The sequence below is a fragment of the Podarcis bocagei genome (assembly GCF_964188305.1).
Source record: "Podarcis bocagei genome assembly, chromosome: Z".
NCBI lineage: Eukaryota > Metazoa > Chordata > Lepidosauria > Squamata > Lacertidae > Podarcis > Podarcis bocagei.
The window spans coordinates 9,100,354-9,115,949 of NC_138140.1; the positions used below are offsets into that span (position 1 = coordinate 9,100,354).

The window sequence follows — 15,596 nt, forward strand, 5'->3', positions numbered from 1 at the left end:
CTGAGGTGAATTTGCTGCGAAGTCCACTCCTGGAAAGATTGGCAACTGTCTTTAACATTTTCCAATTTTGAATAATCTTTCTCATTGTAGAATGATGGACCTAAAACTGGTTGAAGATGCCCTTAGAACTCTTCCCAATTTCATTGGCAGCAGCAGTTGCTTCTCTAAGAGCATTGTATCGTCTTTGCTTTTATAGAAGTGGGCACACTTGCTGATGATCAATTAAGCAAGGGCATTTTATTAGCAGTCCTTGTCTGCTACTTAGCCTCTTAATTCGTATGGAAGCAGTAAGGGTGTACTTAGTTTTTTGCACATGTTTTCTCCATCTTGGCTTTATTTCTGTTTAATAAATCGTGACATGATGTAATATGTCATGTGTTGTTGTTCATCAGAGGTTGCATTTTCCTGATTTTAAGACCTGCTAGGGAAAGATGATTGCTATTATGTCCTGATATGTAAAACCACAGAATTCAAAGAGGGTGCACTTTCTTTTTCCCCTGACTGTATACATGTCGTTAAATAAAATAAATAAACAAAACTGCAACACTGCTGCTATTAACAAATTCATCACCCCAGGTAAACAAATAATTCTTAGGCCGGATTATAAGAGAGGTGTTCCCAGTTGGTAAGTCTGGGCACCACTCTGCTCTCTTCCAAAGCATCTCTTTGGCTCAAGCTGTGGAGCTCAACAAACTGCAACTTGAGACCCAGCTGTGGAAAAGACACATCATGTTGCTCCACCAGTTGCTCACTCCCTGTGCCTGCTCAGAATCCTATACTCACAACATCCAAAACAGTTCCCATCAAAAAATTTAAGTTCCTTAGACAAACTTTGTCACGGTTGGCAGAGGGTGACTCAAAGCTGATGAGAAGCAGAGACTGAAATTTACATGGCCTCTTTGTAGCCATGCCAGTCCTTCAAGAAGCTTGCAGCAAGGGCCATAGCTCAATGGTAGAGCATCTGCTTTGTATGAAGAAGGTCCCGGGTTCAAACCCCAGAAGCACCAGATCTCACGAAACTCAAGGCGCTCGCCACTCTACAATGCACCCAAACATTTGGTTTCCTGGGAAACTCTGTTAGAAAACCACTGTTTTAACCTCTGCAGCAGTTACCTGCAGGCATTTGGATATTTTCCCACACTGTTTTTCTTTGAAAATTGATGTTTTATTATTACCGGGACCACGTAACACCGGTCCTGAGAGATCTGTATTGGCTCCCAGTACATTTCCGAGCACAATTCAAAGTGTTGGTGTTGACCTTTAAAGCCCTAAACGCCCTCGGTCCAGTATACCTGAAGGAGCGTCTCCACCCCCATCGTTCTGCCCAGACACTGAGATCCAGCGCGGAGGGCCTTCTGGCGGTTCCCTCGCTGCGAGAAGCCACATTACAGGGAACCAGACAGAGGGCCTTCTCGGTAGTGGTGGAACGCCCTCCCTTCAGATGTGAAGGAAATAAGCAGCTATCCTATCTTTAAAAGACATCTGAAATCAGCCCTGTTTAGGGAAGTTTTTAATATTTAATGCTGTATTGTTTTTAGCACTTGATTGGGAGCCGCCCAGAGTGGCTGGGGAAACTCAGCCAGATGGGCAGGGTATAAACAATAAATTATTATCATCATCATCATCATCATCATCATTATTATTACCCCTGTTTATATGAATTTTGAACTGTATTTGGGGGAAAGGAAAAAACCTGGGCAGGGACACTTATATGAGAGAGGGGAGGAAGAAATAAGGCAGGTTTATTTAAAATATAAACATGTTTTGAATATATATATTCACACAGCACATAGTTCCGCTACGGAATTTGCTCCTGCCTGAGGTAGTAATGGCCATCACCTTGAATGTCTTTAAAAGAGAATTAGACAATTTTGTGGAGTATAAGGCTATCCATAACTACTGGCCATGATGGCCATGCTCTGCCTCCTATGTTGGAGAAACCTTTCCTTTGCTGGGGATCCTGAGTGAGGAGAGAATTGTTCCACACAGATCCTGCTTTCAGGCTTCCTACTGGGGCATCTGGTTGGCCCCTGGGAGAACAAGATGCTGGACTAGATGGGCCATTGGCCTCAGTCCATAAGGCATTCCCACACACACACACACACATGCTTTCCCACAATGCGCTTCCATACTTGTTCCTTCTTGCCTCTGCTGGAATAAAACAGTTGATACTGCAAGAAAGAAGATTTTGACTGAATATGTCAAGAGCAACTTCCCAGAGGTAAAAAGGCTGTTCAGCAGTCAAACCTCTGAAGGTGGAGCGCTCTCCTTTCCTAGAGGAGGTTAAGTAGAAGATAGGTAAAGGGACCCCTGACTGTTAGGTCCAGTCATGGATGACTCTGGGGTTGCGGCGCTCATCTCGCTTTATTGGCCGAGGGAGCCGGCGTACAGCTTCCGGGTCGTGTGGCCAGAATGACTCAGCCACTTCTGGCGAACCAGAGCAGCACACGGAAACGCTGTTTACCTTCCCGCCGGAGCGGTACCTATTTATCTACTTGCACTTTGACATGCTTTCAAACGGCAAGGTTGGCAGGAGCAGGGACCGAGCAACGGGAGCTCACCCTGTCACAGGGATTCGAACCGCCGACCTTCTGATCGGCAAGTCCTAGGCTCTGTGGTTTAACCCACAGCGCCACCCGCATCCCTAAGTAGAAGATACATGCCCATTAATTAGTCAGTCATGCTGCAGTTGACGAAGTCCTACTATGTTCAGAGTGATGGGAAAGGATATCTGCACTGGGTGCCAATCTGTTACCAGGCCAAGTTCAAGGTGTTCCTATTGGTATTTAAAGCACTTAATGGCTTGGGACAAGTTTACTTGACCCATATGAGCCCACTTGACTGCTTCAGTCCATGAAACTATTACAGGTGGCACATTAATACTTGTGGACCCTTACACTTCAGAACTCCCTGCCTATTGACATTAGGCAGACACCTTCACTATACTCTTTTGGAGACCACTTAAAACATTTCTTCTTCTTCAGGGAAGCCAATCCAGACACAAAAATGTTAATGCATTTGAATATATTTTACTGTTAATTTTAATTATTGTCAATGGTGTTTTGTTTTTATTATTTATTATTAAATCTGTATTTATATTTCTTGTAAACTGCTTAGAGATTTTACTACAGTCAAATGTCTTACAAATGTTGTTAAACAAATAAATAATCCTCAGGGAACCTGCGTAAAGAGATTCAGCAGGCACCTTCTGTTTTAACCTTTAAACGCTTGCTGGAATCTTTTCTATGCCCATATTTCATTAGTTCTGGAAGCGGCATTTACAGCATATGCAGGCTCAAACATACAATGTCAAGTGAAACCATGGGGGAAATGGAATAGGCTGTTGTGTGAATGCAGCCTCTGCTGTCCACCAAGAGGCTAAACAGGCAGTTTCTGACTGACTTACCATTGTTGCAGTGGCGCACACAGTCCTGGAAAACGGCTCGCCACTTCTCATGCTCCTTCCCAGTCATCACGCAGAAGTAGTAGTGCCGGGCGTAAGGGTGCCATAGGATGAGAGGGAACTCTGTGGGGCATTTGAAGACAGAGGTGTTGCCCGATTTGGGTGCAGAACCTGGGGGACAAAAAAACATGAAGAGACAGATGTGACAGTGGCAGAGCTAGGAAGAAACCACTTTCAAAGCTTGGCACACATCATGTGATTTATTCCTGACTGGTAAAACACACACAGTCAGAGAGGCCAGCAGATGAGGGCATTTGCACTTGCACTTATGTGCTGTGGGATTCACACAGGCATCTGGCTAGTCGGTGGAGAGAACGGGATGCTGGATTTGATAGGAAGATCTCTGTCACTACTCTGCATCATTCCCCATGCTGAATCTTGCCTCCTTCCCAAATGGGTAATTCAGTCACTGCCTAAACACAAGGAATATCTGGCCTCAAAGAAGACTGCCCATTGCACTTTTGAACATTGCAACTCCCCGCCAGGAAGCCAGGGCACAGCAGAAACTCACACAGGGAAGTGGAGTCACCAGAGGCTGGGGAAGCCCATTGTTCTCTCCAGTCATGCCTGATACACAGACTGTGCAAATTCTCTCCTCGTGCAGAGAGGTAGCAACTACCAAGAACTACCTTAACTTTCAGGAGAGCTTACCCATCACATGCCCATGTGTTGCCTCTGTGGGGCAGCGCTGCTTAGATTGGACATTCAGCCAGATCACACAGAGAATTGCCCACCCCCACCCAGTGCTGGCAACACATACTTTGCTCTTCCCCAAACTGATGCCCTCCAGATGTTGTTGGACCCGGTGACTGCCATTGGTCCCAGCCAGAATGGCCAGTGATGATGGGAGTTGTACTCCAGCAACATCTGGGAGGGCCACAAGTTTCACCATCCTCCTCCTTACAAGGTCACTGTCAGAACTGCAACACCAATCACTTTTGGACCCTTGAAAGTGCGATACCACTGCTGGGAAATTTCAAACCTGGGGGCCAAATGTGGCTCTCCATGCCTTTTTAGCTGACTCTTGGAACCCTCCCCAAGCCACACCCCTCTCCACAGGCCACACCCACGCAGGCCCTGTTTCACACTCCAATTATTTTTGCCTAGCTGGAATGTGCTCTTCAATTCTGACGCCTCTTCTTTGTCTGTGTGGAGGGTAGAGAGGGGAGTGTGTAGAAACCACAAAGGAAAAAATTAAGTTTGTTGCTGCACCCACCACTGGCATGTGGCCCTCAGAAGCTTGTCCAAAAGGGAATGCGGCACTCGGGTGGAAAAAGCTTCCTTGCCCCTGCACTATGCAAAAGTGCAGTAGTAATTATTGCCACTGAAGCACGGTGCAAAGAAACAACAAAAGAAAATACATTTAAAAGAATTGGGATATTTTAATCCGCCCTACCCATTCAAGGAGTAGGTCAGAAGCCATGCTTGGATTCAGTAGCTTGAACAAGAGTCTTAGCAAGAGGCAGCAGACTAAATAACTAGATAAATGTTTCTACTGCAAGGCGCAGATTTGTCTGCCACATGCTGCTGAGGCCAGGCAAACGTGCAGCCCACCTGCCACTTCTGGATTTGATTGCAGATGGCAAGCTCCCTGGAGGCCAGGCAAAGGAAATGGGAACATCTGGGAGGCAGAGATTGGGAGAAGGACCACAGCTAATGTGCTGGATCAGTGCATGGTCACAAGGATGGACTGGAGCTGGAGCTTAATAGGGACGACTTGGGGAGCAGGTTTCTCGTCTTGTGGGTGCTCCTGGACCCACTGCTGCCACTTGAGGCACAGATGGCCACGCTGACACAGAGTGCCTCCTGTCAAATCAGACTAGTAGCCCGGCTACAACCCTATTTGGATATAAATAACTTGGCTGCTATGATTTATGTTCTAGAAACCTCAGGACTGGACTACTGCCATGCTCTTTACATAGGGCTGCCTCTGAAAACAGTGCAGAAGCATCAAATTAGTGCAGCAGCCCAGCTGCTGACAGGTTCAAGGCAAACAGAACATATAGCACAATCTAGGTTAACAGCTACACAGTCCAATTCATAGTGCTTGGTTGTCTTTTTTAAAAAATAAATAAATGCATAAATAGCATTTTTATTGGCTTTCCAAAATGCAGAAATAGATTTTTTTTTAAAGTTAGATTTATTTATTTTTAAGTTAGAGGCTTACGTATATTGAGAAGGCACAAAGTGCTGGTTTTGACCTATAAAACTTTATAGATCAGGATCCCAGTATATTCTAGAATGCCTCTCAAAAGGGGAACATACCCATACCTTTATGTCGTCACCTGAGGCCCTACCCTGGGCCCCTTCTTTGAGTGAGGCTCAGAGGGTGGTGACAAGGGAGAAGGCAGCCTTTCCCTGTGGCTCTCTTGAGTGAGGTCTGCCTCACCAGGTAAAAAGCTCACCTTCCCATCCCCAGGCATCTGACAGACTTTGATGATGTTTTTGCTGCCAAAGCTTTCCAAAGTTTTCTACTGGAGAAAGTTTTGCTTTTAAATGAATAGTATGTGTTTTCATATGACTATGAATGTTATGGTATATTTATGTTTTTTAAGTGGGTTTAAACAACTTTGACAGGGACGTGGGTGGCACTGTGGTCTAAACCACTGAGCCTAGCACTTGCCGATCGGAAGGTCGTTGGTTTGAATCCCCGCGACGGGGTGAGCTCCCATTGCTCAGTCCCTGCTCCTGCCAACCTAGCAGTTTGAAAGCACACCAAAAAGTGCAAGTAGATAAATAGGTACTGCTCCAGTGGGAAGGTAAACGGCGTTTCTGTGCGCTGCTCTGGTTCGCCAGAAGCGGCTTAGTCATGCTGGCCACATGACCCGGAAAAACTGTCTGCGGACAAACGCCGGCTTCCTCGGCCAGTAAAGCGAGATGAGCGTCGCAACCCCAGAGTTGTTCGCGACTGGACTTAACTGTCAGGGGTCCCTTTACCTTTAAACCACTTTGATACATCTGCGCAAAGAGCGAATAATGAGTTGAAATGAATAAATTTTTAATAATAATATAAGCTCAGTGGCAGAGCACCTGCCTTGTACACAGAAGCTCCTAGGCTGAATCTTTAGTGGCTCCCAGTAGGGCTAGGAGAAAATCCCTGTCTGAATTCTGGAGAGCTGCAGCCAGTCAGTGTACATAGTAACACTGAGCAAACCCTCCAGGCCTGTCCCCAGGCCACGCCCCTCTCCTCAAGCCACACCCCTCACCAGCCCTGCTTCTCACCCTCCTGGAGTGTTTTTTGCCTGGCCGGAATGTGTCCTTGAACCCTGATGATGCCTCTTGCTTGCCTGGATGGAGGGCAGAGAGGAATGTCCTGAGTGTTTGCAGAAATTAGCCTAACTGTACAAATGCAACATTTACTGTGCATTGTTGCTCCTCTCACTTCTGATTCTGACCCACAGCACTAGGGGCATGTGCCCCACAGAAGGTTGCCCAGAAGCACATGCAGCTCTCGGGATGAAAACGGGATGCCCAATGTTTTACGCAGGTCTAAATAAAAAATCCACAGATCAACAAAACCCTGCAACCATCATAAATCTCCTGTGATGTTTGCAACAATCCTTGATTTTCCTCTGCACACTTTCACCTCTTCGGACGTTGGTCCAACTGAATAGCCTCAGCTGTTCCCTGAAGAGGTGACCTCATCATCCCAGGCAGGAACCTGCCAGGCCCTGGGCAGCCGGCCTTTCTCCAAACAAATGTCTTTTCAGGCTTCTTGAAGGTCCTGCTTGGAAACGGACACTTCTCCTTGCACCCCACCCACCAGCCACACTCCCTGACTGCGGTGGTTTTGCAAGCCAGCCGTACACAGCTTGTGTCAAAGCCTGGCAGTTCACACAAGGGCCAGGCAGCAGGTTTGCTTTCCCTTGTGAGCTGAGGCACTAGCACACCTCACCTCCCCACCCACCTCAAAACAAGGAGAGGGCAGACGGCAGGCTGGAGACATTATGGATGGCAATACAATACAGTTATCGTGTCCAATGTAACGTTAATGACATTTCAGTCATGATCAAGATGCTGCATGCTGGGCATCTCTGGTTTACATATTAAAATAAGAATTTAAGAAGAGCCTTGCTGCATCAGGTCAGTGGTCCTCTAGTCCAGCATCCTGTTCTCAAAGTGGCCAACCAGAGGCCCGTGGGAAACCTGAATGGAACAGCAGCTCTTCCCGCTTGTGACTCCCAGGACTGGTATGCAGAGGCACCCTGCCTCCAGCAGCAGAGGGAAACCGTATCCGCTGTGGCTAATAGCCACTAATAGCTTTGTTCTCCATTAACAGATTAGCTGAGGCTCCCCGGATACTTCCTATCTCCAAATGAGGTGTATTATGTAGCCACATCATATTCTAGATCAAATAGGCCAGACTGTGCCACTTCACAGTCTCATTTCAAAACAGAGGCAGATGAAAGCATGGATGATTATTGGGAACAGTAAGCAACTTGCTCTCAATAATCAAAAGGGCCTTAGTAATCGTAATTAAAACAAGAAACTGGCCAGCCATTAGAGCTTTGGAATTTGCCTGCAGCTTGAAGGATTGACATTCTCATCCAGAACTGAGGCCCAGTTTAGGATGGGGAACCCATATACCAGGAGTGGGGAACATTATTCAGCCCGAGGGCCACATTCCCTTCTGGGCAACCTCCTGGGGGCCGGTAGTAGGCAGAACCAGAGGCAAAAGTGGGTGGAGCGAAGAATGTAGATTTTAGCTTTGAGCAGTAGGGCAATGTCAACAAACACACCCCTCCTGTTAGGATATAGTTCCATTCCACCTTAAAAGGGTATAGGCATGATGTTTGTGTATCACATGCCTGTTTACTCCCAGCACTGTCTGCTGGGAACTTCCGTTGTATGTTGCTTTTGCTATACTGCTGTTTTGCCGGAGTCGAAGGGATGCAGACACGTTTTCCTTTGTTCCTGAACTATGCTGAATAAATGCTGTAAATAATGCTTACATCTGCTTCTGCCCGCCTCATCTGCTGTGTGATGATTTACACACTCTGCTGACAGAGCACACACGGGTCTCTAAACATATTTGAGGCTCATGTCACTGACTGACTGATGCTGTTCCACGGGAGACCGGTGATCATCTGGAGCCAGCTGGGGGCTTGTCTGATGCCCCCGTCTCCCCGGCATCCTCCATCCAGGGAAGCAAGAGGCATCATCAGAGTTCAAGAACATATTCCAGCCAGGCAAAAACTCTCAAGTGCACAGGGTCAGTGAAAGGTGTGGCTTCAGGGGAGGGGGAGTTCCAAGGGTCAGGAATATTGGCCTGGAGGGCCACTGTCACTGCCTGGGCCACACCTCAATGGCATAACATCCACCTTCTGTGCAGCTGACCCCAGGTCTCCGGGCAGCGCTGGGGAAGTTATGTGTCAAAAACCTGGAGAGCCACTGCCAGTCAGTGCAGACAGTACTGATATAGATGGGCATGCTCACCACCCCTGCTATGCTCCTCTGAGCCCCAAGACAATGGAGCCATCTGGCACCGAGAAGGTGAAGGATGGGCAGTAGGACTCACCTGGCAAATTGCTATTGACCAGGTCCAGGTATTGCTCCAAGGAGGTGAGGATCTTGTAGCCGGCACTGTTGACGAGAATCCGGGGCTGGAGACCTCTCTCATAGGCCTGCACAAGGAGGAGAACAGACACATATCAGGAATGTCCCAAAGGCAAATCAGATCTGCTGGGCCACTCAAGGTTCAGGACTTTTGCTCCAGCAAAATCTAGGCCCTGCTAATCCTTCAATAAAGTCATGTTTACACCCTGTCTTTCTGCAATTAACAGAACTTAGCAGATGTGTCAAAGATCCATCCCAGACTGTATAAGACCCCTCACTTACCTGCCAGTACTTTCTCAACACATGGGGAACGCAATATGACTAAAATTCAGTTTTAATGGAAGACTCCAAACAGGAAGAAAAGTCCCCAAAACTGCCATCAAAACTAGATGAGCTCAGTCAGAACTGATCTGTAATGTTGTGGGCTATACTCAAAAGGCAGTCTGCATGCATGGATATTGCTCCACACCCCCTGATGCTGCCTTGATAACCCTATACTGGATTTGATGTTTATGGTTTGCAGACCAAATAAAGTGAAAATGACTGAACTCAATATGGCACAGTATTGCCCCCTAAGATTTCAGATAGGGAGTCTCTCCCAGCCCTACCTGGAGATGCCAGGTAGGTTGAACCTGGAACTTCTTGCATGCAAGGCAGATGCTCTACTGCTGAATCACAGCTCTTCTCCAATATAATGTCTGGGGTCTGGTGTTAGCTGGCTTATACTGACACAAGACCAGCTCAGTACTGTATACATTGAATACCAATGGCTCTCTAGGGTTTCAGGCAGGGGTTCTCTCCTCGCCCTCCCTGGTGATTGAACCAGGGACTATCTGTGTGCAAATCAGGTGCTCTACAACTGAGCTATGTGCCTTCACTAAGCTGCAGTCAGCCAGGTCAAGTGAGAGTGTGCGCAAATTGTACTCCTGGAGAAGTTTGCTTTGCAGCTCAGAGAGCTGCTGCTCCTGTGTAGGAGGGCCTCCTTGAGCAGCCAACCCCAGAGATCACCTCAAAACACAAGAGATCTCAAGAAGGTGCTCAAGACCCTACCTATAAAGCTGCCAGCGGGACAAGCGCGCCTCTGCCCAAATACCACCCACCAGCAAGCACAATGCATGCTTTGTTAACCCAAGTGAGGGGCCTCACCAGTTTGTTCTCATACAGCACCAGCCCATAATTATGGGGCACGACACAGAAACGGTTCCTCCACTTCTTGTTTTCTTCCATGTACTGGAACAGATTCCCTGAGAAGATGGTACGTGGCTCCAGTGGAACCTAGAGAGGCGGGAGTGGGGCGGGGGGAGGGAGAGAGAGAAAAGCAAAATACAGTGAACCTGGAAAGAAGGTGCAGCAATGAGACTTCAGGACACATTTCTGCAAAACACTCACACACACACCCCGGACTTGCATGCCAGCTGACAACAGTACTGTAACAAATTCAGTCTTTAACAACCCTCCTAGTTGCCTAACTCCTCCTCCTCCTCCTCCTCTTCTTCTTCTTCCTTGCCGATAACTCATAGCCGAGTAAGAATGTCTTCCATAAACACGGTTTTAACAATGAGTCCGTAAGTGGAGGCTAATTCTGGACTCGCATGTCCTTCCACAGTGCGAACACTGGTTCCCAGGTGGGAGCTGGTCACGGTGTGGATTTGCCAAGCGTGCCTTCCTCTTAGCAAGTTTCTCCCCTGTGTCCTGAGTTCGAGTGTCTTCAAAGTCCATAACACCTTTGGTAAAGGCTGTTCTCCAATTGGAGCGCTGGCAGGCCAGTGTTTCCCAGTTGTTGGTGTTTATTCTACATTTTTTTTAGATTTGCCTTGAGACAGTCTTTAAACTTCTTTTGTTGACCACCAGCATTACGCTTTCCATTTTTAAGTTTGGAATAGAGTAGTTGCTTTGGAAGATGATAATCAGGCATCCACACAACATGACCAGTCCAACAAAGTTGCTGTTGAAGAATCATTGCTTCAACATTGGTGATATTTGCTTCATCCAATACATTGATATTAGCTCGCCTGTCTTCCCAAGTGATGTGTAAGATTTTTCGGAGACACCGTTGATGGAATCTTTTGAGAAATTGGAGATGGCATTTGTAAGTGGTCCATGTTTCACAAGCATACAGTAAGGCTGGTAGTACAATAGCTTTGTAAACAAGCATTTCGGTTTCCCTGCCTAACTATAGTATCAGGAACTCCTTGTAGGAGAGAGAATACCTTGGTGGAGAAGTGATCTATCCATTCCTCCTTTGCCAGAGCACATTTCCATGCTAGATGCAGCAGAAGAAAGATTTTTCCCTTTAACCCTCCCCCCCCCCCCCCGCAAAACTTTAAAATACTGAAATCAGGGCAGGTAGCATATAGAAGAACACCTACCCATAATGCTAGAAAACACAACTGCCCAACAAAATTGGGACAGAGATGGCAAAGCACTCCTTCATGCTATGTTTAATTCCCTTATAGAAATCACTTTCCCAAGATTTTTGCTGCTGCTTTAGATGACTTTGAGAGAGTGGATGACAGGAGGGCAGGTCTGTCAGGGGCTATTAAGCTAAATGATAAAACAGAACCCCCACGTTCAGAAGAAGTAGACCTCCCAAATGCCAGTTTACTGGAGAGCACCACTGGGGAGAGTTGTTGCATCATATCCTGCAAATGGCATTCTGGACACATTTGGTTGGAAAGCAGGAAAGGCCTACCTCAGAGGGATGTGGCAAAGATGCACAAAAGGTGCTCCCAACACTTGTGTAAAGGCATGGACCTCACAAATTTAATAAACTTGTTGTTGTTGGTTGGTAACACTTGAAACAGGCTGAGTAATCATTACGCTAGGAAACTATCAAAATATCCAGGTGTGGTAAGTTTCACAGGTTGCCATATGGGAAGAGGTGTCATTGGCCTTAACAAAGCCATTTCCATTCATTTCCTCAGATGATCCTGTAGTTTTGCTTTCTTTTAAAATTAGAAATTAATAGTAATTCTCTTTTTCATTGAGGCAGTCTTTAGCAATCCTGAAGAATCTCACATCCCAACCTCCTCATGAGTCAGGAGCAGTCACTTCCTGTGCTGGCTTTGTTGACGAAGCAGCATAAACAGGAACAAACCCACTCATCTATTTCTTTTACACACACACACACACACACACACACACACACACAGCCATCTGTCAGAGAATTTGAGCATAAATACTAAGAGACACTTCAAAAAAAAATTTTTTTTGCAAGGCCAAGGGTGAACAGATATGGCTGCAATCCTACACATACTTTCCTAGGAATAAACCTTACTGAATACAGTTGGATTTCAACTCTTGATTAAACATGCAAAGGGTCCAGCTGCACTTCATCATTAAATTATTTGAATTTGATCCCCGAGGAAAGGAAGCAAACTTCCCTCTCTGCCGATAAACACAGATAGTCTGCATGTTATAAGGCCACTGTGGCTAGGATCGTTTGCATGCGTTTGCAAGGAGAAGCATACCACAACGTGAGCAACCACAGCACTTCAATGCAGTGGCAGCTGGCTGGTGACCGTGGTGGAACAGAAGGCAACTGTGGGCGGAGCCAGAGGCAACGGCATAGAACGAGCAGCTCCCTGATTGGCTGCAACTGAGAAGGCAGGCAGCTAGGGATTGGATGGGGGCAGAGAGAGGTTGATGAGGCACTGCCCCATGTGCCCTAATGGACCAGGCTCCAATGCTACGGTGAGAATGAGTCAAGGTTATGACAGGCACATGGACACATACACAAACTACCCAGTAATAAGCAGGGCACAGCCAACATCCTCCCTCTCTTGCCCTGGTCAGCCTTAACCACAGGCGAGCAACACCCAGGGGTGGTTATTAAAGCCCAAATGTTTATTTATCTTGGGTATCCTGCAATAAACAGGAGGCCACAGCAGACACAGCAAGGACACCAGTTTTTGAAAGGCACACACCCCTGGCTGCTTATGCACTTCAGAATTAAAGAGGGATCTGTTGCGCTCTAGCGACAGGACGGCGGTCATTAGCAGCTGTCCCTTACAGCTCAGGACTAGAAAGCAGGTTTGATGGAGGCAGCTAGCCAGCCACAAACAGTGGAGAGATGCTCCACTTTGCACAAGGACAGAGGATTCCGACTCCTCATTTGCCATTTTGAAACCTCAGCCAGTCAGATCAAGAAACACTTCCCCGCTTTCACATATGAGAGGAAGCATTTATTTGCACAGCACATATTAAAACAATGACATCCTCTCCCAGAAGATGCAATGACGGCCATGAATTTGGATGGCCACCCTGTCAAATTTGGCCTCTGAGGGATGGGGGATTATGATTTGATTTGGCCACAATTACTTCTCCAACCCCCAACCCTCATTCTGGAGAAAAATGTGCCAGCATTTCTGTCGCGATCTCATGCATGACTTGAAAGCAAAACTACAGGCCGCATATGTAGAAAAACATTTCCCCACAAAATGAGCAACAAACACAAGCCAGTGTGGTGTAGTGGGTAGAGTTCTGGACTAGGACCTGGGAGACCAGGCGGGCGCAGGGCACAGAGGGTTCATGGGACCATGCTGTGTAGCCTGCCTGCCTACCCACATAAGGGGAAGCCTGGCCGGCTGACGCTGGTGAGGGGTCCGGGGGTCTATCGGCAAGGTAAGGCCAGGCTTCGGTGCCCAGAGACTTCCAGTGCAGGGGCACCTGTCCTGTGCCCCCTCAAAACCATGTGCCCAGGGCTATGGCCCCTCTGGCCCTCCTCAATCTACTCCCCTGTTTCAAAGCAGTGCACACACCATTGTAAAGAACCAGCCTGTTTATTACAGCCAAATAAGGTCAAACAGCAGCAGCAAGTTCTTTTAAAAAGAATCAAATAAACCTGCATGTAAATTAAAATACAGAACATAAAAGAGAAAGTAAAATGCCCTCGCAAACCATCCAAGTTAAAAGAAGCTTGAGCAAATAATAATTTTAAGAAGTCTTAATCTTGTGCCTTAGGCTGTGTACACGCCATACATTTAAGTGACATTTAACATGAGTGCGCACAGACACACACAGAATCCTTGGAACTGCAGCCTGTTAAGGGTGCCAGGAACTGTAACTGTGAGGAGAAACTACATTTCCCAGGATTTTTGATTTTTTTTGGGAGGGGGGGAAACTTAAAATGTATGCTGCATATATAGGGATTCCCCCCCACTTATGGGTGGGTTACATTCCAGGCCCCCGCATGCATAAGTGAAATTGCATAAAGCGGGGAGCACCCTCTAAGAAGCCTCTGGATGTCTATTTCCCCCTGCTCTCCAGCAATCTCTCCTGCTCGTTCTTTGTGCACTCCAGACGATCTGCTGTTGCAGCTCTGGGGCCAGCAGGAAGCTGTAGGACATGTGGGAAAGTGGCTGCTGCGCTACCCCACACAACAGCTGTTAGGCGGTGAGGCTGAGCAGCATAAACCAAGTCCTACTGTGCTTTTGGTCTCTTTGGAGCTTCCTCCGCCCTTACTGATATCCTCTTAGGGCTCCTGAGAGGGTCTTCTCGTGAGCTACAAGGAAGCTTCAGCTCTCTCACATTTCTGAGTCTGATTCTGTTTGTTTATTTCCTGGCACCACACAAATATTTGGTTGCACGCAAGTAGAATGTGCATAAATTGGGGGGGGGGAGAATGCCTGTAATCAGCAAAGGTGCTAGGAGGAGTTCTGGAGCTAGGACGGGGCTACCACCAAGAAGGCTCTGGTAATGCCCACACCATACATTTAAGCCACACAGTAGCGATTCCCAGCACCCTTCCCAAACTATAATTCCCAGGATTCTTGGCGGGGAGCCATGTGCCTTAAAAGTATGGCATGGATCTGAGCTTTGGCATTTCCTAGTCCAATAAGGGTACCGTCAGGTTTCCTTCCACTCACTCCAAATTCTGAAGAAGCCTTTTAGAAAATGGTTTCCGGGTCCAGCACCTTAACCACATGCCTTGGCCAATAGCATTCCACCACCTGGTCTGGTCTGAAAAGCAGCTGGAGGCAGCTTCACTAACATGTGACCCCTAACCTTAATGAAGATGTTGGAGACCTTCCTCCTGCCAGTTCTCCACCCTCACCCAACAGCTGGGACAGGTCACAAGACTGGAAGCCCTCCAGGTTCCCTCAGGATCAAAGGCTCAAGGCAGACAGCACAGCAAGTATCCTGTTTTGCATCTGAGCTTGTCTTGCCTCTAGGCAGACAGAGAAAGTTGCAATTAAGCACTTAAGGGTGTTTATATGCCTTGAAAAGGATGGAGGATCAGCTGGAAAGAAACATCACTGCCTTGTTTGGACAGCAGAAGAGACAAGAGGTGGAAATGGGCATAGGGCCTTCTTGGCAGTGGCACCCTCCCTGTGGAATGCCCTCCCATCAGATGTCGGGGAGATAAAGAATTGCGCAACTTTTAGAAAAAGTCAGGGAAGTTTTTGTTTTTGTTTAATTTTTAATTTTATTTATAGGTTTTCAGTTATACACTCATATCATTTTATATTCTTGTACAATAATTCTTTTGGACTTCCCACCCAGCATTCCATGACAGTTCTTTGTATATCTTAGGTAAAGGTAAAGGGACCCCTGACCGTTAGGTCCAGTCATGGTT

General features: G+C 47.1%; 2 protein-coding genes across 3 annotated transcripts in view; one reads left to right on the plus strand and one right to left on the minus strand.

Moving 5' to 3' along the window:
- SLC31A2 (solute carrier family 31 member 2) overlaps positions 1–15,596 on the plus strand; it is a 537,879-nt gene that overhangs the window by 39,942 nt on the left and 482,341 nt on the right. The window lies entirely within an intron of this gene.
- NIBAN2 (niban apoptosis regulator 2) overlaps positions 1–15,596 on the minus strand; it is a 98,775-nt gene that overhangs the window by 25,644 nt on the left and 57,535 nt on the right. The window contains exons 3-5 of the mRNA XM_081179716.1: positions 10,166–10,294; positions 8,982–9,087; positions 3,407–3,574 (exon numbers count right to left, since the gene is read on the minus strand). Of these exons, the coding sequence (XP_081035842.1) occupies positions 3,407–3,574; positions 8,982–9,087; positions 10,166–10,294 (403 nt within the window). The remainder of the gene's footprint in view (positions 1–3,406; positions 3,575–8,981; positions 9,088–10,165; positions 10,295–15,596) is intronic.